Genomic DNA, 26817 nt, shown 5'->3' with positions numbered 1-26817 from the left:
CTAATGATTCAGAATTCAAACTACATCTTGTTTATCTTATTCTGTGCACTAGCGCTGCCCCTTCATCTTCTGAACTGCATGCTACTCGTTAAATATCAAATGTTATGCAGGCTGACTTATCTGGCATGCAAGGCATGTGAAAAGCCTCAACTTGCCTAGTAACTTCTCTGTGCACCGCCCTAATACAGTCATGGGAATAACAAAGATAGTCAAGACTAATGTGCAGCCTCTGTGACAGACCTCTTTGTTCTGCTGGGTCTGCTGCCACCTCCACCTGCGCTTCAGTGCCTCTCTCTCCAACCCGTGATCCATCAGCGCGTACAGGGACTTCCGCAGCATCAAGTCTCGGTCGTGAAAGCCCCACATACCTGCAACAGAAACAAAATCAGGTCGTTAAACACACATCAACAGAATCTTTTGTACAACCACATCTAATCATATAGGTGTGCAGATGTTTCAGGGGTTTTTCTGTATTGTCATGTCCCAAATAAAAAAAAACTACAAACTTACAATGGCTAAAGGGTCTAACTGTCTTTTAATGAGAACAAGTTAAGCACATGAATATTATACTCACACCTACTATAAAAGTCTGGAACAATGCCTGCACAGTTGGAGCATTATTAATTTTCTGAGCTAGGAGTCCTAAGTGGGCTGTAAAGGCAAAGTGAACGTGCACGGCAACATTGTAAAATGCAATTAGTGCTTAAGCTAACACTGGAGTTCCCTTAATGAATGCTAATGGAGTGTGAACCTACACTGTATTGGGGTCTTGTTTGAAAGGCCCGTGATACTCACCGAGCGAGGCTGCATGCAGCAGGCAATTTCCATCTCCGCTTGTTGCCAGAGGTAGCAGACTCTGGCAGTTTGAAACCACTTTTGTCCACCAGTTCAGCCGCCCTGCAGGTGAATAATAAATGTTTAACTCACATGTTTGCATGACAAATATGGTGAAGTATTCATCCAAAACAACTGCTGTGCAAGTCCTCAAAAAGATAGTCATTTGTGTCAACATGTGATTTTCAAGTCAAAAGACTTCCAGAGAAGGTTTTCCTCTCGTGTCAGCAGTCTTAGCAGTGTGTCATTTTGTCTTATTTTGGAATGAAACAATTCACCTTCAAAAGTCATAGCCTATAATTATGAGTTAGTGATTACAACACCTCTGCCTTTACAGGTATTCAGATTTTGCTACAACTGTCAGAGCTGTTTGAATGAGTTATACGTTTACTGTCACAATTTAATATAATGATGTTGAAAACAGTCTATTTTCCTGCCCTAGCTGCACACACGAGGTGAGCACAAAATAAGAAATTCAACACAAATTGTGATTCAATTTTATTGCCCTTGACCTAGGAAAAGCTAATGGCATAAGATGTAAGTACAACTCCTCCGGTTTCATACACAAAACAAAAAAAATTATTGCGCTAGCTTATGTGATTCCAGTTCTACAGGGATTCAAAAATAGATAGGCAAAACGGAGTGTGACTGCTCCGACCGGTTTTAAAGGGTTAATGATATATTTTATGTAATAATTTATAAAATTAGGTTAGAAACAATAGAAGACAAATGGCACGAAATACACTTTTCTATCGTCCACACGATATATATCGTCATATCGCCCAGCACTACTCGATAACCAGATTATCTGTTCTGAGTAGCAGTTGGCAAGTTTGGGAACGAAGAACCTTTTGACAAACTTCGAGCACAACTAGACTCGTGGTGGGGCAGCCATTGGAGAAAGGGAAAAAAAATTAAAAATACTGGCGACAGTGTTACCGCTCAGCGTCTTAGAAGACACATATTAGAAGACCTTGGTTTCAAGTTATCACATTTACAAATGTTCAGGATCTTGACCTTTGACCTTTAAGTCTAGGTCACTGAGATTCGAACTTGTCAAAGAGGTTTAGTAGATACACCTATGGTATAAATTTGAAGCTCCTACATCGACTCATTCTCGAATTATGGCATTCACAAACTTAGCTGTCCATGCTGCCTGCCCAGCGAGGTGACGACAAGGAGAAGACGGAAGACAGAGAGGCAAGGACCGAACAAGAAATGTCTCAAAATATATTTCACAAAACCACCAGCTGACACTCTGGATACAAAATTTACATTTGGAAGTGGCGGGTCAAAGTAACACCACAACAAGTTCTTCAAAGGGGCCAAGCTACCACTGCAAAATAGCATTTTACCCTTGTTGGTAATTTAACATGAACTAGTCACAACAAACGTCACTTAAAACAGCATGTCGTGATTTTAAATCCAAATATTTAAAACAGAAGCAGTAGATCTGTTGTCTTATAAATGCAGGAGTAGGCAATATATTTTGGAATAGAAACAACAAACACTCGTGTCACTTCAAAAGCACGTGGGGGGTAAGAACTGTCTTTTATCTGCAACCAAGTCAAGCCTAAAATCTCATGTATGGTACAGAGTTATACTAACCAGCTTGCTCCAAGGCCACCATCATGGACTGCTCAATAAGGTCCCTCTCAATGAAGTTCCTGAAGTCGTCCCGGTACACAGTGAGGTCTGGCAGTTGGAAAGTGCACAGGGGCGTGTCCAGAAGAGGCTCATTGCTGCTACCGCCGGTGCTCGAGACGTGAGAGCGGGCCAGAGAAACGATGGTAGAGCTAGCATGAGAAATACCCCTCGACAAACGCTTCTCTGTAGCTACAGAGAGAGAGAGAAAAAAAAAGGTGTTGCACGAAGTGCATATTTGCACATTATGATTTGTAGTTATTATGTTTAGTCTCAGGGTAGACCAGAATATTAAGCGGTAGGACAATTGCTAGTATTTTTATTTGATAAGGAATGAAACTGTGCATTAGTAACCTTTCGGGAATGATACATTATTTTTGGCAGCAGGGGGACATGCCTGCATTTTAAAAAGTGTGGACTCACCTAAACTAAGAGACAGCTCAACTAAACTTTCGCCCAAACATCCAATGTAAATTGTAACGTAGAATTTTGCATATCACAGCTGAAACACCAACAGGGCTTATTATCAGAAAACTGCTCGCTGACTTGGTGCTGTTGTCAGCGTTACACCGTGGTCATCACAGAAGCTGTGACATCAACCCAGCTCTGCAACCATTTTTACTCATATTGAAACTACTGCAGTCTACTCCTAAACCACTGTCGCTATTCAGGAAAAAAGAAAGAAAAAATAATATATCAGTGTTTAACCATGAAAAAGTAATACAGAAAGTTTAAACTTCTCATCTTTTCCAACCTTTGCAGTTACATCCCTGTGTCATCTGGGTTCCTAAACTGCACCAACTCACACGCTCGAGCCTCAAGCCTCCATTGCGAGCACCAGATTACAAAAATACTGTGAGGTTTAAACCCTCTGTAATTGTCACTTTATCAGCTGATATGTAGTCACTGCATGTTTGTTGTAGTCAAAACATTTAGATTAAGTTGGTGCACCTAATAAACTGCAAACTGAACTCATGTTTTGGACTAACTCACTTCCTGAGAACCTCACCTTGCACCACCTCATCTTGGCGATGGAGTATAGGCCGTCCTACCCGAGCCATCTCCTTTTCAGGGGCCAGATACGTTCGCTCTTCTGTGAACGAATACGACAGGTTCCCAGCATGCACCTGTCGCAGCTGCTCAAAGTCACTGAGGGCAGCAGTGAAATCCCAGTTCTTGCCTAGGAAGAGAGAGGAAGGGAGAGACAGAAACATCTGTCTGAGTTAACTGCTCCAACAGGACTACCTGAATCTTTTTGGCCAGCAAATGACTGATTCCTCATCAGTTTAAATATTTACCACAAGTCAATGCAACACGGGCTTTCTGTTGTACCCAAAGGCCGCTGACACATTCCTTTATTGGATAAACGCCTCAGCTCGCTGTCTTGCTGATGTTGCTGCAATGCATTACATTTTAACCCATATTCTTATCTGCAACTTGTGCTGCTGCTAGGCAACAGGAGCCCTGCTGACACTAGTAATACCTACGTTCTATTAGACTTTGATAGCATAATTAACAGTAAAAAGCCAAAAGCACTTACTGAGTCCACTGCCTGGAACATCATCTCCAGTTAACTTCCTATAACTACATCCCCACTTCTGCTTTTTTTTTAAGTTCACTTGAAGCAGAAATGAAATTAATAGATTAAAAATAGAAGGGATCAAAGTGTAAAGACAAACAGATCTGATAAGTTTTCGCTTTACATCTGTATTTTCACATTGAAGGAAGCTACTAGAAGAAAGTGGTGCTTTCTAATGATGTGGAAAACACAGCTGGAACGCAACGCTGGTGATGCAACAAAGCTGTGCTGAGATAGAGAGCGTGAACTCAGGTGGAGGAAACAGAAATGGCATTTATAGGGCTTTTTTAGCCTTACAACTCCAGGAACCTTCGACCACAGTTAGCCGCATTCATACACGTCTTTATTCCATAATCATCACACACTTTGTTTATCTCACATCCTTGGCCAATTTAGAACCACCAATCAACTTAAAAAAAGGATTTATTTGAACTGTGGGAGGAAGCTGGAAAACCCACAGAGAAATCTGCACAGGGCCAGAAGAAACATGTAAACTCCACACAGGAAACTCCCAACACGTAGGAAGATTCAAACCAAGCACTAATCACCGCACTACTGTGAAAGAAAAGTGACAACAGCAGCTCTCATTAATTCAATCTCAATCTAATTATTTGCAGTCAAAAAGCTAATAAATATCACATCAAACCACAAGTGCGAGAAGCATAAATATAAAGCAAAGCAAGCTTTATGCCTGGGTCCAGCTATCACCAACTATTTTATACATCGTGAAATACATCATTAAAACACTGCTGCTTGTTTAGTCTTAATATTTAAGTTCAAGTCTTAATTTAAACAATAAACTATACTTTAAATTAAGGCTCAGTCTGAACTAACATCCATTAAGGAAGGGGAAAGGAAACGTCATGTTGCATTCATCACTTTAGCTTTACAATATTGTTAATAATGAAATTCTACTATCCTCAGTAACTCACCCTCTAGCAGGTCTCTGGCCAATCCCGGTTCAGCTCCAGTGGAACGGACAAAGTCGGACAGGACTGCGTCCATATCCACGGTCATGTGATCATGAATTCACAAGTTGGCGGGTTGCATCCAGGCATTAAAAAGAAAGAGAGAGAGAGAGAAAGAAAAAAACAAAACAAAAAAGACTGTACTCTGCTCTCCCCGACAGGGCAGCAAAGTGAATGGATAAGGTGGAGTCGGCCTCTACCTTCAGCTAGTCTGTCAGCCACACCTGAAAAAAAGGGGGGAAAGACGACAAAGTAAGATTAAGGCTGCAGGTAAAAACCCATCAGAGTTTAAACATCCACATTAATCAGCTTATAAGAAATGAAAAGAGTGCAAAAGGTGATATAATAACCTTATTCAACCCCTTTTTGAATATAAACCTGTTGTGGCCTGGATGTTTTTGAACTTGACACCTTTCACAGTCACTTGTCCCGCCCATGAAAACAGCAGAGACACAAAGAGCACAGGTTTCACTAACTGCTTGAACAGAAACTAACGGGAGTCAAATGACAAGTCGAGTAGCTCTGCGAGGTGTGATGTTTGTCATGTGGGAAACTTTACTGTGTGGTTTCAGCTGCTTTTATGAAGACTCTTTAATTAAAGCTGACAAGTTAAAAATTTAAAAGTCATGACTCATGATCCCTGTAAAATCTGGAATCAAGACAAGTGCTTCAATCACACCTGCAAATATGACCTGCTGAAAGAGTAAATGAGTGTGCACCAAGTATAATTTACTACATGGTTTCCCACTAAACTACATTTATTTGAGGAAGTGTCTCCGCATCTCATCTAAAGAGAGAATGGAGTGTCACACAACTGATTGGTGTGCTTGGTGGAAATTTTACTTTGGTTTAACGTTGTTCAACATTTTCTGTTACGGCGCAACTGCAACATATCTACAATACACCAAGACTGCATTTTTGCTATTGAGCAATTTACTGGCCCTATAGATATTTACTAGCCCATCAAAAAAGATACCTTTATCTATAAAAATATAGTACTTTTTAGAATTTATATATTTTTTGTAATTTATATATCTATATATCCATCCTGCATGCTGCACTTATCTCTGCTAGAAAGCAGGGTTGTTGTATGTTTGCAATTAAGAAAGAAATCAATCAAATGTAAATTGTGTCAAACTAGACAAAGAGTTGATCTGCATGTAGAGCTTCTTATTCCAACTTTTTAATTTAGTTGTGCTGTTGTGTAAAACAAAAAATATGTGAAAGATTCATCTTATTCACATTTAAACCATCTTAACTGAAAGTTTCTTCAAAAGAATTTTATTCCCATTTAATGTAAAAAGAAGATTTGTTTTGATTGGTAGTAACTGTCAGCCCCTGGGTCAGCTGCTATTCATTTCCTGTAAAATGCAGAAAATATTGTTGTTGATGCAGACAGCATTTCAGCATCTTCACCTACATATAAAACTTCATACCACTCGTTTAGTCCAATGATTATGACTATGATTGCTCCACAATGACCAGTCAGCAAGCAGTCAAGAAAATAATGGGAAACCTTGTTCACAGAAATACCAACACCAACACCCTGTATGAATATTTCTGAAAACATTAACTGGTCATGGCTTTTACCAAGAAAATCCCTACTAACCAACAAACGAGAATGGCGACTTTCCAAATTATTCATAACTGTTGCTATGAAAGTGTTGTTCAACCAGAAATTAAAAAGATGGGAATGGACAACTTGTGCATGCATCTTTCCTGGAACTATGCTCTCAGTAAACATTTTTCCCCGATGCATTTAAGAACTAGATTACTGAACTGCTAGTTTCTGGTATTACTGAATAAAATTCCCAAGGCATTTTTTAAATTGCCTTCATGGTCATCAGGAGTCAGAAAGGAAGTTTCAAAACACCAGGATGGTGACAAAAACAGGCACCTTGAAGTCTCACCAGACTTCACTAACCAACTGGTAATTTGCCATCTTTTATACTATCTGTGGAACCAACAAGCTGAAGTCCAGTGCTGCCACATCTGTACTTTATATTTACTCTTGTACATCGAGTGTAGATTAAGCAAAGACTAAGATAAATTTAAGATAAAGCAAAGAAATAACTGTCTGGCAAAGCAAGAGGTAAAAGAAGTGAAGACGTGTCACATCCAAGTACAGCCTGAGGGAGTGGTTTGGTATGAGGAAACACGTCGTGCCTTTCGCTCATTTGAAATCAATTAGTCTTCAAATTTCAATGGCAGAGCCGAAGGACCCACAGTGAGCAAGCTTCAGTTTGGCACTAAAATCAATACAGAAACATCATCGGGACTGAAATAAAGACAGAGTAAGGATCGACGGGCCGTTGGCATAAAGGATATAGAGGGCAATCGATGCACAGCAGACAAAGACTATGAATCAAAGTAGGCCTGGTCTGACGGATGTAATTTGGGACCAAATCAAACCAAAGGGGCCTCTATTTTGTTTTGGTGCTGTAGCCAACGTGATCAATTAACCAAAAATATTCAGTTGGAGATACGAAATAAAGAGAAAAAAAAATCTCTAATGCTTTCCCTTTCACCCTTAGTGAATGTTTGAGGGGTGCATACGTAAACCCGGTGCACCAAAAGCTCAGGTCTCAGGATGCTTCACTGTGGGGTTTTTTTGTGTGTTTGTTTTTTCTTGGGCTCTGTATGATATTGGTGAGAGTAGATACCCATGACATGGTCATCTAAGCCACACAACTTTGGATGTGAAGACATAAGCTCCATCCAGCTGCTGTCAAGACCTTGTTTCCAAAAGGGGGAGCTACAACAGTTAGTTTCAAACAAACAATTAACTGAAGGGCTGCACGAATGGCCACTATGAGGTAAAAAAGAATTAGTCCAACATTAAAAATACAGAGCTGGTAAGCACTTTACTATGTCTTCAGAGGGCTTCCATCCGTCTTTGCCAAACATTTGGCAAACAATTTCTCTTTTATATATTTTCTTATAATACAGTCATAATACACTCAATTATATTTCAGTATCATCTAGAATATGCGTAACAGAAGAAGAAAAATTACCACTAAGAGGAAGTGGGAATTATGCTGTTATCCACTGTAGTGTGGTGCAGAGTTTTTATTCACTTTACTTCCATTTTATTGATAAGCAGCATGAGGAGGAGGAATGAAGTAGTGATTTAGGTACAAACTACTAGCAGGGATCTGTCATGGCCTAGCCTTATTATCCACCCTTTTTTCTGATCAATGTGGTTCAAAAAGGAAATAAAATGTAACTATAGATAGTTTGTTTTTTAAATGTTACTCTATATGCCTGTAAATCACTAGTTTGATGAGCAAAATAATATATTATAGTGACTGCTGACTCCCAAAATAAAATACCTACAGTCATCTATTCCCATCAGTCTCATGGCTCATCCACCACCTAGTGTTCCTGCTTCATCTGACTCAGTGAACTCTTTTCCATTGTGCCTGATGAGTCACGAGTTTACTCTTCTTACACCTCTCCACCGTTCTCTCGCTTTCCCTGCCTCCCTCGGTTTCTTTATCATTATTAAAGGCACGCAGGCACACGGGGGAGAAACAGACTTTCTCAGGCAGCACTGTATTTCTAGAGCATTCTTTGCAAAGTCAGCGGCTCGACAGTCTCCTCTGCAGGGCCTCCCAATATTCTTGCAGTTTGTCAGTTAAGTGAGATCTTCTGATCCACATACACGCAGTGTAACGAAACAGGCGGAGATCTCATTTGAACTGATACAGAAACGTAGATTAGACTGTATTCTGACCAACAGCACATTCGTGGCCGACCAGAAGCCACGACCGACACTCTGGGAATCACTGCGACAGGTTTTGAGTCACTGTCTAACAAGCCTTTTATTGCATTAGTAAAAAAAAAAAATGATATAGCATAACTACTATAACTACTACACTGACAGGGACATGCTGTAAATGAAGTGAGGCCCACTGCAAGAAAACTGAACTATTCAAATTATCATCGCAGCTTTCTGGCAAATTCTTTTTTTTCCCTGGTATAATAATGACAGAAATGAAAGCGTTTAAAAAGGAGAAAGCAGATTAAAACATACAAACAGGAAGCTACTAAGTTGTGACAATACCACAGCATAGTAGATGTACAGGCTGCACCTTAAGTTCTGATGGCTAAACAGTGATGGCTTTAGCAGCAGCATCAACACGTTTTACCAACTATGATGGCTTTAGCAGAGGACAGAGGTCGTCTAGTTACGATGTAAATCTGTGTTTTCTTATAATCCTGTGCCATTATGTGATGTATAGTCTCCCAGCACAGGCAAAAAGTACTCAGAGCCATTAAATATAAAAAAAAGTGGAAGGGTGATAAACAGAGGGCTGTGGACAGAATGTTCTCGCACACTAATAGAAACCTAGCTGCTGCTGATGTGTAAAACTAAAACCATCAAATGGCACCTCCTTCAAAAACACTTTTTTCCAGGATCAAGTTGGTAAAAATGACAGTCTGTGTCCTCCAAGTCTTCTCGCATTACACTATAATAAAAGTCACATATTTTATTTTTTATTCTGTGCTGGATAAGATCTGAGCGCATCAGGTCACTCATGAATCAACCGTTTCGATCACAGTTACTTCTTAACTGTAAAACTTTTTAATGGTGCTGTACAATAAAACTAAAGTGATAACACAGGATTAAATTATGGCGGAAAATAAAGTCATTAAGACCGCAATAAAAATGTTTATGACACTGAACACCCTGAAGGGAAAGAGGAAGTGTGGGAGGCCATAAGTTTATGGCATCCATCAAATGCTCATCAATTGTTGTGGTGTTGGCGCACACTGTGAAACTTCACCAGAGTTTGACACCCAAAGGTAATTACAAAGCCAGAGTTCACCTTTAAGGTCATAGCGGGCTTAAAACAACAAAACATGACGTCTAACAAATACCTTGTATTTCATGCCCTCAAAATCTATTATTACATTGTCAAAAATTTCCATTTGGCAGCCAGGGAAAAAACATTCTCAACAAGAGAGACCCTGCGTGGATTACTGAGCAGTACTATCGCTGCTGCCAACATGGGCCAGCCAGTGATTTGTATCAGGGATGGCTGAGCTTTTGTCTGGCAGGAGCGCTTACGTAACAGGAGCTGCTGACAACACGTGGGTGCTGAGCTGAGGGCAGGAGAACGGCCTGGATCACGGAGGGAGACGGAGAGGTCACCGCAGCCCACTGCGTCAGCCGTTGGTGGGCTGAGGGGGTCACTTTGTTGCTTGGATTGGGACTGCAAGTTTGCTTTGCTGTTCTTTACAGTATTTAAGGAGGACACATTTTTTATGGTTTTACACGAGGGCTGTGGAAAGTGAGCAAAAAACAAACAAACAAACTATCCACTTGTTATGGTGAAATTACAAGTTACAGGGCTCGCAAAATCGCTAGCCCGACGTCCCGGAGCTAGCGATATCTCCAGTCAGGCGACCAAAATCTATCTCAGCCCCACCTGTTGGGTTATCATATAGCCCTAAATAATTGGGATAAAATCTTTGTTGTTGTTTTTTTTTTGCGTGAATTTTGGCAAAACTCTGAGAACTGCAGCTCTAGCATCTATATCTTGTCATTTTGAATTATCATGTTTTGGTGCTTTTTATGGATTTAATTACATTTTGTATCCATCCACCTGATCTCTCTTCAATATTGTCTTTATCACAAAGAACGTTTAATCCAGAGGAAAACATTTGCCACTCGATCTGTCCTACTGGATACTCGCATTTTCCTTCAAAGTTCTGCGTTTCTGTCCTTCCCTAAAAGCTCGGTCTCACTCACTGTTTACTTCAGCTCCAAACAAGATGACTGAAAGGGGCCCTTGGTGTAAAAGATCTATATTTAAAACTCAAAATATTTCAGTAGAAGAATTTATCAGTAGGTCTTGCTTTCAAACTGTTTCTCATCTGGTATACTTTTGACTCCGTTACTCCTGCTGTGACTACCAGGTAGTTTTCCTGAGTGCTGCCTACGTCTTTAATTCATCACAGTCTGAAACCATAAACTTCTCTTGAGGAGGAGGAGGAGGACCTGTGGTGGCCACTGTGTGGTGGGGCTACAAAATTCCCTACTGGATATTGACGGTGTTAATGCTTTTTTCATATATTGATTTGTTTTTCATTATAGATTAATATGGAAGGGCAATATGGCCAAAAATATTTATCACCATTATCACGCACCGGATTATAAGGGGCACTGTCGATTTTTCCGAAAATAAAAGGATTTTAAAAGCGATGTATTTTCAGAAAAACACTGTAATAATGACGGCCCGCTTACATGCTCTACCTAAAATTGTGCTTTGGTGTGTATCTGACAGACGAAAGCCAAACCAGCTCCACATCACTGAAGTTGCAGCATTTTCACAAACCAATTCTGGTTCATCTGTTTCATTCAACTATTTCACCCTTCTCATTCTCCGTCGCCGCCATGCTTTTTCTGCCATGTGCGTATGAAAAAAAAGGCACTGCGCATGCGCGGTTCACCCATATTCTACCACAATATTTCATTTTCTTATCATTGCCTAAGGTTATAATGGTATTACCGTGAACGGTATGATATGGCCCAGCCCTATAGATTAACATTAAAATTAATCTTAAATGGCATGTTTTTTAGGTTCAATAACTGCATAATACTTTCAAAAAAGTTAACAAATAATATTAAGATTGCATATTAAGACTCAACACCATGCCCCTCCAGCTGTTCAGCTAATATCTGTCCACTTTTTGTTCCCCAGTTCCAGCAGGCTAAATTATTCCCTACTCTTTATTTCCTCAACCCAGAAACAATGGTTGCCACATTCTTCACTGGGACTAATTTACCATGAATGCAGGTTAAATTAAATCTAATTTCAAAATAAAAACAAAGCTGAGCTTTGCCACACCTAAAAACTGATTTCTGAAAAAAGCAAACAGATAAAAGCACTTTTTAAAATATATATGTAGCATAAAATCTCTCAGATCTGTGGCAGAGCTGGGATGGTGTGGAGTCCTATTATGGTAAGACAAACAAAAACGACTGAAACAAAAACATCGAGCTGCCCTCATTGCTGTAAATTTCCATCTCGCACTCTCCAAAAGCCTTCACTTCTTATTACTCGCTCAGCAACATTGTTTGCAAACCACGAGTTATGAACCACGTTTTCCTCTGGCCTGAAACTACAGAGCAGTCTGACTGTCTACACTAACAGACATGCAGAGAATTGATCATTTGTAGGAAAGAAATGCTGTATGAATACTGGTCAAATGATTTTTTTTTTAAAAGATATGTAAAAGGAAAAGCAGCATTACAACAAAACGAGGAGATTTCTACATATGACTGGCTAATCTGGTTCCAGATGTCTGAATCATCATTCACAAGATTTTTTTTTTCTTAGCACACATATCTTTGCATTGATTATTCTCAAAGCTGGCTTTTGACTTCAGCTCAATGATGCAACTTGCAAAAGTCTGCAACTTTCCTAAGGCCATTCAAGACTGTTTAAGAAAATACCTTTAAGAAAGACACTTTAAGTGCAATAAATTAATATGTTAAATAATCGACATAACAATTCTGTCCAATTGTGACAGAATTCAGTAAAGCTATGCCTCATTCTCGTGCTTCTGTAATTCTACTCTACAACTGTGATCGCTCATCTAATTTGTTTGTCTGTAAAAAGCTAAATAAATAACAGCTGATGCATTTTTACAGTACAGATGCAAATACTAATGTTTTCCACTCCTGCCTGAATGGACACTGGCAAAGTAAAGCACTGAGATTAAGTTAAAGGCAAAAAATAAGTGAGTTGTTAGTTAAGTGAAGCCACTTCTTTAGGCAGAACAGGTTCTGTGTTTTGACTTTTGGTAATGCTGATATTTACATTTGCATCACAGGTTGTGCTTTTTCTTTCTCACTGAAACCCTGTGAAGGGGGAGATTCACCGCCTCATGTTTTTCCTCTGCAAGGTTTCTTTGATTGTGTGAAACTCAAGCTTTGCTCTACATTTAAGAGACAAAGAAGCTGTCACACAAAGAATGAGGATAGTATGCTTTACCTAAATAATGTTGAGACTTCACCAGATGAGGATGGCCGAGTTGTTCCCCTCTAATGGTCAGTATGTGATAAAACACAGTGTCTAGAAATGTGCCTGTTCTATTTTTGTTCAATCACATAAACCTTTCCTGTGATCTCAGCAAATGCACAACACACCCTCTCCGCCTGGCAAAACCACATGAGTAATGAGATAAAGGGCATAAGGTAAACAAACAGGGTGAGGCGATGTGGCTGGTGGGAGTCGAAGCAGGAGTGTCAAGTGTGACTAAGTGCTTCATCTCGACCACAGAGGGATGGTGGGATAGAAAGAAAAAACTTCCAGTCTTTGGACAGAGCAGTGAGCACTAGCAGCTAAAGCTAGACTGATGAACCGGCCAGATTACTGCAGTTCCATCTGCTTCGGTGTACACACCTGCCAATAAGTGACTACAGCAGAAGTGCAGAAATGACTAATTAGGTCTGATGCACCTCAGAAAAACACTCTTCGCAATACAAAAACAACACCATCGTTAACAGCACATGAACCAGTTCTCCGGCCGTTCATATGCAGACCACCAGAGCAGTCAGCAGCAGTCTGAAACACTGGCTGATTGGGACTAGATCCTCTATGGCAGCAGTCTCCAACCTTTTTTGCGCCACGGACCGGTTTATGCCCGACAATATTTTCACGGACCGGTCTTTAAGGTGTCGCGGATAAATACAACAAAATAAAACTAGTACCGGTACCGAAAAAAAGAAGATTTATTCATAACACACGTGAAAAGACCCAGGAAAACAGAGTTAATGATAAAAACGAAAACAAAATAACGCTGAAAACCATGAAAACCATACATTTCACACCTGAGCCTCAACTCTCGCGGCCCGGTACCAAACGACTCACGGACCGGTACCGGTCCGAGGCCCGGGGGTTGAGGACCGCTGCTCTATGGGAAAGCAGCTTAATGGAACAGAAGACAACATCATCAGCAACCTGACTAGACCAGGAATAGGTGTTTAGCAGACACCAAACTAAAAACACACAAACAACAAAACAAAAACAAAACAAAACACATAACCACGTACTTCCCTGGTTGTTAATATACTTGCATGGTTCATCCAAGTGAAGTGTATCTGTGGATAACTCTGGTATCAATCTGGATTTTTATTTTTGGATTGAGTCCTGACTCAATATGTAAGCATGACTGGTCACACACTTAGAAAACTAGGAATTTTCCTTTTACATCTGGTTATTTGATCAACAAAAATATTCTTGTTTTTTAAATTACAATTAAAAGGCTAAAACCTTGATATATAAATGATATATCCAGGAAAAACCCTGTCAGTGATCTTTATTAGCTTAAATAACACAATACTACTCAGGCTATCCTGGCAGCTAACAAGGGGACTTTAGAGAGATACTTTAGGAAATACTTGTATAGCCACATGACTGATGTGCTCAAGTCTCAATCACTCTTTTGTTGTCTGACTTGTCAGTCACAGTAAGCTCTGAATTGTCTGCAAGGCGTAGGCATAGCATACTGTCCTTAAAAAACAGCCACATGCATATAAACAGAGCAGAGCAATGGCTTTCTTGCGATTTCTTCTCAGTGAGTCGAAGCCAGTTTTTAAGTGCTTCAGAAACAGGGTGGATAAGCTGCGAACAATCAATCACAGTAAACACCAACCATGCTGCTGAAGGAAGCCAGCAGAAAGAAAAACAAAGGTGTGGTGAGATGGCTGTCCTTCAGCTGTCTGAATCTGTGGAGTGCTGTAATCTGGTTACTGACTGAGCTCAGTCAGCCTACACTGGCTCATTACATAAGAAAGCTACAGCTGGGAAGGAGGCTGATCATTGCCTGGCTGAGGAATGGAGGAAAATCGAGATCTTCACCTAGGTCTTCCAAAGTTGCCCTCATATGAAGGGTGCAGCACAATGGCTCTGCTGCTTGTGTATAGGAAGTGCTGCTTCAGTCTCCTCAACATAATAAGTAGAAGGCTTAAAAAAACAGAATGGCCTTATCAGACAACAGTCTTGGACAAGAAAATGCACAGCAAAGCAAACAGAGCGCAGAGCGGTGCAAAATCCTCTCATTATATTGCAATATCCTTCTATAGGGCCGGGCAATGCTTTCTTTTGCGACTACGTTGACCCCATCTTCAAGGGCAAATGGATGCATCATAGGAATAGTGTAGGCACATCACTTTCCAAGGGCTTGTATAATGCCGAAGCACTGCAGAAACAGCCTCAAGCTAATGCTAGGCTGCCGCAGACATGGTCTGCATCAATTCTCATTTTCCCTTAATTCATTTATGAAGCACTTTTAACTAATTTACTATCACTGAAGAGAAAAAAAACAGTTTCACAATTCAATTACAATATTTAGGACTTTAAACTGCTGCATTCTCAGGGAGAGACGTATGGTTTCAGTTGCTATTGGGTTACATCTCAGAAATCAATAGAGTAAATTTGAGTGTGCCTATTGCCCTGGACAAAAGGAAATATGCTAGCAAGCTGGTCATTGGAGGAAAATCAATAATCCCACTGAACTACAGCTCAGGGGGAAATGCACAGGCATGTTGCTGACATATGAATTATGGGGACTAGCGGACCAGTTCAAGTCCATTAGCAAAAAAGAAAAGAAAAAGCTTCTTCATCAGACTCAGACAGTGTCTTTTGTCTTAAAAACAGCAAAAGCTCTGTTGTAGCTGCAGGAAAGATGGGTTATAGTCTTTCCAAATAAGGTTATTGATTTTATTTAGAAGCACACTACTCTGATATGTCGATACATTCTGATACTGCCTTAAAAAGTTATATGAGATGCCATGACAATGAACCAATCTACAGAGGTGATCTAATCAATACAATCCTACTTTGTATCTTTAGTCCACTGGCTGCAGTAAGGACAGCCAAAATAGCAAGGAGGACCAACGATTTAGAGTTTCAAGCTCATTTGCCAACAACCTTTTGTAATGTCTTTGCAGTACTTTGTGATTTAACTGCAAAATGTGCCACCACAACAGAGCTTCAGCTTTCAGCACCTGCTCAGGGTCTATAACAATTTGCAGTATGATGTTGAATGTAAATCTAAAGAATCTAATAATGATTAAAACTAAAGAAGTATCCGAACCACATTTCCCCCTCATTCTGTTTAGGAGACTTTAGTTGTTGTTGTTTTCACAGCCAACAGTACTTGGCAAAAGTCCAGGCCTGTAAGACCGCTATATACTGATATAAAGTCCCGACAGGTGCAAAGGTGCGAGGTCCAGACCAACGCTTCTTGTTGCCTTAATTATCTGTTAGTTTCTTTTACAACACTGGCAAAGCAATGTTTAAATCGAGTCCAGCATTTGGGTAAATATAATAATCATAAAATACACTTTTAGTTGATCAAATGAGCAGAAAGAACAGTTAAATGAATACACTTCAACAAATTAACTATATGCAGACCAATCATGCTTTCATGTACAGTCACGACCCAAAGACCCATTTTGATCCAAGAAAAAAAAAAGCTGATTTGCATAAACAAGAATGATTCAGTGAGGAATCCAGCTTTTTAATGTAAATCTAGTACTGGATCAGTATTGGATCAGAAAGCAAGGTATGAGAACTGAAAAAGCTGGATAGCTGCATTCCTACTTATTTTTCTTCCACTTGGCTTGTCTCTGCAAGAGTACGCTGCAAGAAGTGTCAGGTCTAACGAATGTTTACAAACAAGTCAGGAATTTAAAAAATGAAACAAAGTAGGCGAGATGAGCCTCCCTGCAAGGAAAATAAAAACACATTTCAACCCTGCTGGCTTAGCCACCATCTGCGGGTGTCTGTGTGTGTAATGCGTAAGACAACACCACCATCCCGAATGCACACACAGCTGATGTCAGAGATTCCACACCATGCCCGCCCTCTCCAGGCCGTGCCACCTGAGCTGGATGAGTCCAAAAGCTGTCCAGTCATCAAACAAAAAATATGCAAAGTCTAATGTCCCTCTCACAGCCTGCCTATCCCATTTGCTGGCTCAGAAACAGGCAAACCTGATCCATGTGAACCTCTGTTTTTTCCCCTGGATGAGTGCTCAAGGCAAAACAAGGTGAAGAAAACAGGATTTACTTACAGATCATTTGATCACAGTTTTCACATTTGGGTTGCACACTGCAGCCGTTTTAAACTTCATGACTGAACCAAGAAATTCCTCCAGTTTATCTGGTCTAAAAATAGTGCGACACTGGTAATAAGGGGGAGAAAAACACATTCACAGACATTTAGGTCAACTATTAGCATTGTTCATGAAAACAGGGTCCGTGAATGTCCATTACACAGCTGCGCACTTGTTCTGAGTGTCTATCTTTACATCTAAACCAGAGCAATAACAACTGTGTAAGCACCACCACCAATGCAAACAGAGAGTTACCATCTAATCTGAGCTGCCAGAATTAGAGCAACCTCCTGTTTCAGATAGCCTAAAAATAATCCACTCCTAATCACAGTTTAAACATAGAAAGTCTGCACAGTCGAGAGCTCAAAAACAGCTGATGGCTAAGATTTAAACACTGTCAGGGACAAAACCCAAGGAACGTGTAATGCTTCAATCAGAGACAATCAAATCAGTGACGTCATCTTCTCCTTCTGAAAGCAGGAAATCCTTTATCATTCAGAGCTAATTTTCATTAACAAAAACCATTTATGTTTTTTGAAAGTGCACTGTTCTTAGGAATCATCATTCTCTGGTCCTTAAGCTGACTGAAACACAAAACACCAGTTAGCAAGGTTTTTAGAGAGTGGATGACCTAATAAGCTAGAGTATGCTTATGTTTCCTTTCCTTTGTATGAATGCATGTCTTCAGAGTTTCCTGTTTAAAAAGAAAAGTCTCAATTAATGCTTGTCAAAGACCTCTTTAGGCCTAACAAAGGCCTAACAATACCAAAATGATCTCTTATTTTTGGACTTTTCCTTTTCCTATAAAGAGCTTTCAAGATGGGAACATAACCACGCAACAATACACTGTAATATTCCTTACCACAATATACATTTCCTTTTTTTCAACCACACATTACAGTAAAGCTGTTTTCTTTGGATTTTGGTCCGGTCCGAAATACAACCTCTACAAATGTAATATCTACAGCAAGTTTTATGACTGTATTTACTTGATTTTCATTTCAGATTTTTTATGTCAAACAGCTAGCTTGGTTTCAAATCTGTACAGGTACAATGCACAGACACTGACATCTGCTAATTAGTGGTTAATTATTAAACTGTCAAAATGGCAGAATTTAAGTAATTTAAGAGGAGGGACCAGCAACCAAATTTCAGGCAGGAGGTAAAAAGTAGTGAGATTACACACATTTTGGTGTTATTTGCTGTTCATGCATGGTAAACTGTTGCTTTTAAAAGACTTTAGCATAAGTTTTGGTCAGAAACCAACACGTTGCATGTATACAAAAAGCAGTTAAGTGTATGACCTTTTGTGTTAGACTTGAGGCAACACTACCCTGTTGATATACATGCAGTGTTGGGGAGTAACGGAATACATGTACCGCCGTTACGTATTTAAAATACAAAATATGAGTAACTGTATTCCGTTACAGTTACCGTTTAAAAAGGTGGTATTCAGAATACAGTTACTTTGTTGAAATAAATGGATTACACTGCGGTACTTTCCTGTTTCATATTGTCGCGGGTCAGGACTGTTTGGGTTTTGTTTGACAGCTACGTTCTGTTGTTCCAGGCGGCAGCGTTACGGTTGCCATGGTTACAGGGCGACGCTCTCTCTCTCTCTGCGACTGTGTGTTTCCTGGGTGAGAGAGCGCCTTTTCGTTGTTGTTGTGCTAAGCTAACAGGCAGAATGCTACAAGCATAGCTTCGGTGTTCGCTGTTCGCATTCGGTGTGAACACACCGTAAAGAATGTAGCATCATGGGCAGTGTAGTCCGTGTTGCAGGGAGAATGGACTGCCATACACGTTATGGGTCTGTGAGCGCGAGGAGGGAGAAAAAGGGGAGTGGAAAGGTACGAGTTGTCATCGAGGAAAAACGGGAGCTGGAAGCATCTAAATATAATAATAACCACTTCAGCCAAGAAGAGTGCCTGACAGCCCAGTTGTAAGTAAGCTATTAAGACTCGACTGTACACCGTGTTCGTGTTTTCCTCCGAAAACAATAAGTTCCGTTGGAGCAGTCTTTCAACGCCTCTCTCTGTCTCTCGCAAGAAAAGTTGACCCACACAACAAAGTAAAGCTATTTTTCGGCTACGAGCCCGACACAGAACCCGCCGTATTAGTCAGAGGTCCCTTTACTACAGTTCGGAGTCGCGGACCTTCAGTAACAGTAATAAATCACACAGCAATAGTACATTCACGTAGTTGTAAACAGCATGATAATATATTAAGTAATCCAAAGTATTCAGAATCCGTTACTGTCATTGAGTAACGTAACGGAATACGTTACAGAATACATTTTGGGGCATGTAATCTGTATTCTGTAATGGAATACATTTTAAAAGTAACCTTCCCAACACTGTATACATGCACCACGCAAGTAAGCACAAAGTGCATGTAGTGTATGTAGTCTGCACACAGAGGCGTTCTGATTGAGGTACAGTGATGGTTTAGGACAAAATGTCTCCTGGTCAGTGGAAAGCTTCAACTTTTTCTTCAGTCATACGTAAACTCTTGCTGATATTCACTGGAGCAAAGTAATAATAGCCAAGTCCAGCCAGCTGAAATGGGCAGTATTAGCTTCTGAACACAAGTGTTTATCAAAGTGTCTGAGAGCTGATGTCATCGTGTAGCAGAGCATGTAGGAGAGATGTCTGACTTCACTTAGTCCACTTTCCTCTAAAATACTGCTCTGAATGCCACAGCATGAATCACCCGACTCACATATCAGTGGACAAGAACAAGAAACGTGAGCGCTGATTTTTATATAATGGATACAGTGGCATCAACAACTTCTCGATGAAAATAAACAAGCACACATTTTCCTCTTTAACAGGATATGCCTTAATTGACAGCAGCAAGTGATTTCTGATCCATGGTCATTAAGATTCTGCCTGAATGGTCCTTTTACATAAATTTAGAAAACTAAATATGTACACAACTAGTAAGAAAACAAAGGAAAAAGTTTAATCATTTAATTCTTTAAATCCACAAGAACGTCTTGACTCAAATATTCCAAAAACAAAAAAGTAGGCCATCCTTAGCAGATGAACCTTTTCACTTTTAGTAACTGACAAAGTTTTGACAAATAATTAATAGATTAACCAAGAAAATAACTGATTAGTTTAACTGTACCTGTACATGTGTTATCATGAAATTAATATAGTAACATGTAGCATTAATGCTGAGATAGTTATGATTACTCATTTACATACAGGTGCAGGCCAATCTTTATTTCCTCCTTTCCTGTCCATTATGATGGTTTACTAGACCTCAGAGGGTCCTAGGCTATGCCCGGGGCATGTCTCTGCAGTCAGGCTCAGTAATCACCAGTCAAGGAGCGATAATTAACAACCCCACATGAAGCAGGCGGCTGTGGAAAAGGGCTTTAGGGGACTATAAGTGGCATTCCCACATACCACACAGAGACCACACTGCTTTGTGCACGGGGTCAGTGCGATGGGTGACTGAAACAGCAGAAAATGTAATGAGGGTATTTGATCCTCAAAGTGAGAGGGGGAAGTGGAAGCTAATCTGCCATCAATGCATTACTGGTTCAGAGGCGCACACAAAAAGAAACCCAAAATAAGACATTAAGAATGATGACCCCTGCATGACTTCATGGAAGTCTGTGCTCTGCAGACCAAAAGAGGTGCACAGACACACAAATGCTGGTCCAGTGCTGCTGAACATCCGGCGAGAAATGCTGCTGTGCCTCTGAAGGACATCAGCACAGAGACTGATGGATAAATTGCTTCCTGCAGCTGTCATCCTAAACTCTAAACCGGTTTACAAAAGTCCTCAGCTGGCCTTGGTGGACTCAGTGATTTGTATTCTCTGTGAAGAAGCACAAGCCTCTGCATCCATCTTAAAACTGCCTACCTAAATATTCTAAAGGCTGGAAATTTTCACAGTAAATAACAAAGTGTGTTTTGCCTCTAGAAAATTAATTAAGAAGATTACAATAATAGCACAGGATTCCCATGTGCATGTCCAAACATGACACAAGCTCATCTTTGGTGATACAGCTGAATGACATGGAGGACCGCCCAACCAAGTAACCAAGACTTTACCAGTAAACATGACATGAGAAAGGTCAGAGTAGATGATTAGCAGCAACTGGACTTTAAAAGAAGAGCAGGGAAAAAAAGAGGGCGTTGCCAATTATAGTTAGATGACCCTGTACCTGTGGGTCCTACCCAAGTGAAGTGAATGTGAATGCAAGCACTTCTACACAATAACACATACTACAGTGTTTGAGCTGTGATTATTGACCAAAGGTGATAAGTCTAAAGTTGCTTTGGCAAGCCTAACCAATCTTAAAGATGACTAAAATCACCTCCTCTGTTGCTTTGATCCGTGCATTAATTTTAAAATAAACTGGCAATATTTGATGTTACAGGGATGACACTGATGCCAAAATATCCTTTTTGCTTCATGTCTAAACAATTAGTATTGCATAATTCACATTTAAAAGGCAAGTGAGATGACTACTGCTTTCATTTGCATATCAACCCTCAAGGAATACAAGACATTTCTTACACTCCAACTTGATCTTCGGCTGCGCCATTTTAAAATTAAGCACATTCGTTCCAGTCCTGCAATACAAAAACTGTTGTAAATAAAAGAGCTTAGAAACTGCTTAATACAAGAAACAAAATGGATCTGTGACTTGCAAGTACAATACCTACAACAGTGAAGATCTACTAAATCAGGCTGAATGTGAAGCCAACCAAGCCCTGCCCGATCTAAAGCCAGCGGCTAAACAAGCACCAGCCTCTGCAGGCATGCAGCACTAATGCTCATGTGAATCCCCACGTGCTGCAGGCCAGTCGCTATACACAGCAGGGTGACTTCACGTCACACCCCATATGATGTCATCCTGGGGGAACAGGCTCCTCATTAGGGCTGTGTGTGGGATTACTCCTGATGTCCTGGATCAACGAGGCAGAGCAGGAGACGATAATGTCCCCTAGTCTGCACAAGAAAAGGCACATGCCCAATAATATGCTTTGAAATAAACATTAATCTCAAAGAACATGTTGAGTGATTTACTACAACTGCCGAATTTACCAAACTGAACATCCACTTAAAGACACTGATGCTGATCAATGAGTCCAGCTTTACTGCCACCCACCTTACAGTTAGTGTTGTTCTAGCTGTGAAGGACAGAATTTAATAGAAATCACCTCACTTGTTAGGAGTTTGTTTCACTATTTCAGACAGCTGCCAACCTAAACACCAGAATCCGTCAGTCAGAAGTCCTCATTTGGTCCTGATGGAGTCCTGTTAACCTTTAGATTTTGTGGAACAGTCAACTAAATGATCTCTGTTCTCACTAGTCAGCAGCAAAAATAATAGCTGGTTAAACTAATTATCCATATTGTATCCATACAATAATGTGCAACCCAAGTTAACGTTTGTTTCTAAATCACTATGACACCACCTGCCTCTGTGCCTTTCTGTGATCTAACAATGTAAACTACCAGGTGGAATTGGGCTGTGCGATATGACTAAAATCTCATATCCCAATATTAAGACATCTATCGTCCCGATAACGATATAAATCACAAAAATTTTACATTTTCTGAAAGTTCTGTGAATCTCGGGCAGCTCGACTTGCAGGAAGTGTTTCCAGCTGGGCGTCGTGTACCTGGAGTCGAGTGTTTTAACAGATGCATGAAACGATACATTTTTAGACATAAGTTGTAACGGCCGCCGTTTTCTTTGTGAGTATTTATTACACGGCGTGCTGCGGGGAAAAGCCTGTTCTAACGTTTGAGTCTAAGGTTTATTTTTTAGCGCCTGACGGCTCTTTTTTGCTTCTCATCCGTAAATAGTCTGCATGCTCTTTCACGTGATTCAGTTTATTTTGGAAAGTCTCAACAGGATCTTGAGCTTTATTGTGAAAACTTTGTGGAAAATAAGCAGACACGTGATGGTTTTACTGTCGTTGTTGCTAACGACAACGAATAAAAAGAGGCGCTTGTCCGTCAGTCGTGTGGTTATATTAAATATAAGAGAAAGAGAGAACTTTAAGAAATGAATATAGCCACTACAGTGACCATCAAAACCATGAAAAAATATTGCCGTAAACAGTTTATTTTGCGACACCATGATACAAACGATAGTGTAAAATACAACGATAGATGTTTTTATATCGTCATCCGATATATATCGTTATATCGAACAGCCCTAAGGTGGAATACAGGACACATGACTGCTGCATGAACCAGCATGGTTCTGCAGTACTTTAAAGTCCAAAATTAACTAATGACTCAAAAAGATAAATATAGTACAGACAGAGCTGGGCGATAGAACGATAACGATATAACTTTTACTCGATAGAGAAATTAAGCTATCGCGATAGACCTCGCCGCTCTTGTCCTCAAAAAAAAAAAAAAAAAAAAAAAAAAAAAAAGGTCAGCCAATCCAAATTAAGTAGCGCAGAGCCGAACCAATCACAGCCGCAGCGTCACGTCGCGTGACTTGTTACATACAGCACAAGTGCCAAGCCGCACGTGTGTTTGTTTGGGAAGCAGCCAGCGGGTAATGGAGGAAATGAGTGTGCCGACTAGAAAAATCAACCGAGCGTGATCGAAGAGAAAACAGATGATGGTTCCAATGCCGGAGAGATTGTCGAACGGAAGAGCCATAGAAGTTCCGTAGTGTGAAGGTATTTCGGCTATTTCAAGTCTGACAAAAAATAGAGTAGCCTCACTGTAAATGTGCCGAAAGCAAGTCTGAAAATACAATAAACTGGTGCATGCGTCACACTGTGCGCCACGTTATTGTTTCGGTGAAATGAATTTCTACAATACTGTTAATTCTACTCTCTGCAGTGTTTAAATGCTTACATATACACACAGTTACTGTCCGTCCACACATACGACTCGGTTCTGCTTCTATGCCCCAGCTTTGTTTACTTTTTCCCACCGAGGCTTCTAGACTTCTGATTGGCCAACATTTCTGCACGGTTAGGAATCTAGTGCCACCTGCTGCTTTGGCATGTTCATAGCAGCGTTTTCCTTCATTTCTGCCTTTACGTGTGGACGGGATTATTTTTTTAAAACGGAAACGGAAAATCTCCGTTTTCAAAAATACCCGTGTACGTGTGGACGTAGCCTCAGTCTCTGACTGGAAGCGCTAATTCGTCATTCGGCTTTTGTCAGACTAAAGTAACTGTTAAAACTGTTTGAAAAGCTCAGCTATACAACAAGGAGAGATTGAGAATTTCCTTTTAGTTCTCAGTTTATTTGATATTGACAAAAGTTAGTCAGTTTTGTCTGTTCTTCTGTAAAACAAACTAAGATTTATTTTTAGAATTAATATTTTGTTTCTAAGTGGAATTGACAATTTAGTCTGTTTTGTTTGTTCTATTTTGAAACTTAAACGCTTTAGCGGCTGCCTTTTGTGTAGTTTGCAATATTTGCCTTTATTTATCTGAAAAAGTCTCATGTTCCTTAAGTACATCTACCCTGTTGAACTTATTATGGGAAATAAATATTTAAATAAAAACAAGCTGCTGATTATTTCACATTTTACTTGTGAGCAACGGCACATTTAAATCTTACAAATATAGTTATTTGGCTTATATCGTGATAGATATCGTTATCGCCTGAAATGAAAAAACATATCGTGATATGAAAAAATCTCATATCGCCCAGCTCTAGGTACAGATTAAAACGGGCCAATGTATTTAATTCACTTCTATGTTGGTCTGCGTTAACCATGCATCAGCTGCAGTGCACCAGCTCCTTCAGAAGTCCAAACAATCCAGAAGACTTTAAAATGTCTGAAGTTTCATACACGCACACAGCGTACAAATAGGGCAGTCATTTCAAACTATTTTTCTAAACTTGGCTTTGGATGATATTATAGCGAGTACACAAGCCCCACCCACACACTGTTAAAGCCCTTTGCTTACCATGAACAGCCAAAAGAAGAGAAAACAGGACAATAAAACAACTGAGGATTTTTTGAAACTGTGACTCATGCAAAGCTACCCTTGCAGAGTCAAAGAACAAAACCATGTAGCTAGAAATGAGCATAATAAACTTCCTCAAAGACCAATCGGCTGAAAACATTTATTCCTATCATAAAGGAAAAAGTTGTATCTGCAACAATAGATAAAACAACCACTGCTTAAAAAGTGAAAGACAAATAGCACTGTGGTGATGACAGATAAGACTGTGAGGTTCTGGCAAGTACAGCTGTAATAAATTCTTGAGTCTGGTGTGGTACAGTGATCAAAGTGATACAACAAGCTTTCACTACCACAGCTTTTCTCATGGGAGTGGCAGCCCATGCTGTATTGGATTATAGTTTTTCAGGTGGAACAAATAAAACTGTTACACCTTAGTTTGCGTTGGCCTCTATTCTGTCAACCGCATGAATTAACTAAACACAGACCGGGCATAATCCTGCTATCCACAACTTAACATGGGTGTAGAGTGGAGACCTGGAACATGGGGTGAGGACCTGTGTGGCCAGCATCTATTTACTGATATTTTTTTAACTTATATCATCTGATATGTAAAAAGTTTCAACCTGTGTATCAGTGACATCCCTAAGTTGCACTTGTAGCCTAAGAACAATTTTGTATTTAATATATGTATATGTCAATGCTGTTCAAATACCTGCTTAAAATGAGTTTTTGTAAGTATGCACTGTATTTTGGCCACTTAATAAATAAAAACTTTTTTTTCTCAAATGCAAGACAAACCTTTACTGTTACATATACCGGCTGAAATGTCATCTCATAGTTGCTATGCTGTTTTTCTACATTTAGTATTTTGCTGGGTGAATTTAAAATAATAATTATAAATTATATTACCACTAAGTATTTTTATTTAAATATAAATTACATTTATTTTGATTTCAAACTAGCTTTTATTTTAGTGAAATGTCTTATTTGTTTTGATAAAGTGTACTTCACCTTTATGAACTATAAACTCCTCTAATGGTCATAGCTATTTTGTCAAAGACTACAGAGTTTCCCCAGTTTGGAGGATAAATCAAATATAGTTTATACTATAGTATAGTGTACTACGGTATATAATGAGTGTCAACAGATGCCTGATTTTTGTGTTTTTCTTTACACAAATAAAAATATTTTACTCATAAACAAACGAAGAAACGGTATAAAATGACAAATTTTGGACTCAAACATGCATGTTTTCAAAGTAAAGCAGCTGCTGGCACCCAGGTAAGCACCTCAGTTCATAGTATCTACCCATCCTGGACACAAATGGCCCTGGGCACTGGCTAACTGCTGTGTCACAAGACTGGCAGGCAACCAGCCATGGTGGGGAGGGTGGGGCTGCAAAGAGTTTTATGAGTTGCTGTCTGGACATGGAGACCTCTTAGAGACAAGCCACCTATTGATCCTCGTGTCGCTGTGGCAGTGCAGAGACTAAAACTGTTTTTGCCTTTTATCTTATCCCCTTCCTGTGTTTCTAAATATAAGATATAAGAGCACAGATGGATGTGGGTTTTAAGTCTTTTTTGGAAATCTGCAAAGAGTCCAAACAAAACAAGGCTTAGTTCATGCCTTACCACCAGTGGGACATGCACACTTAACAGGAAAAAAATCATCTGGTTGTCCTACTAACCTCATCTACTTACTTATTAATCTGACCGTGTTTTCCTGTGGGAGTA

The 26817-nt window shown here is 39.9% G+C and overlaps 1 protein-coding gene across 5 annotated transcripts in view; it reads right to left on the bottom strand.

Annotated features, from left to right (window-relative positions):
• otud7b (OTU deubiquitinase 7B) overlaps window positions 1-26817 on the bottom strand; it is a 47698-nt gene that overhangs the window by 14989 nt on the left and 5892 nt on the right. For 3 of the 5 annotated variants that reach the window (XM_086312401.1, XM_086312399.1, XM_086312402.1), the window contains exons 2-6: window positions 4990-5249; window positions 3488-3658; window positions 2443-2670; window positions 796-897; window positions 241-368 (exon numbers count right to left, since the gene is read on the bottom strand). In XM_086312401.1, coding sequence (XP_086168527.1) covers window positions 241-368; window positions 796-897; window positions 2443-2670; window positions 3488-3658; window positions 4990-5074 — 714 coding nt within the window. In that variant the 5' untranslated portion in view covers window positions 5075-5249. Of the gene's footprint in view, window positions 1-240; window positions 369-795; window positions 898-2442; window positions 2671-3487; window positions 3659-3776; window positions 3908-4989; window positions 5250-21699; window positions 21756-26817 lie in introns of those variants that run through there. The other 2 variants (XM_086312400.1, XM_086312403.1) reach the window with 2 other exon arrangements.

The sequence above is a fragment of the Aulonocara sp. 'chitande type north' Nkhata Bay genome, linkage group LG11, assembly GCF_057382095.1.
Source record: "Aulonocara sp. 'chitande type north' Nkhata Bay isolate Kocher_YH1m ecotype deep benthic linkage group LG11, A_spYH_male_GT1.1, whole genome shotgun sequence".
Taxonomy (NCBI): domain Eukaryota; kingdom Metazoa; phylum Chordata; class Actinopteri; order Cichliformes; family Cichlidae; genus Aulonocara; species Aulonocara sp. 'chitande type north' Nkhata Bay.
This window is presented reverse-complemented; position numbering and strand designations above follow the sequence as displayed.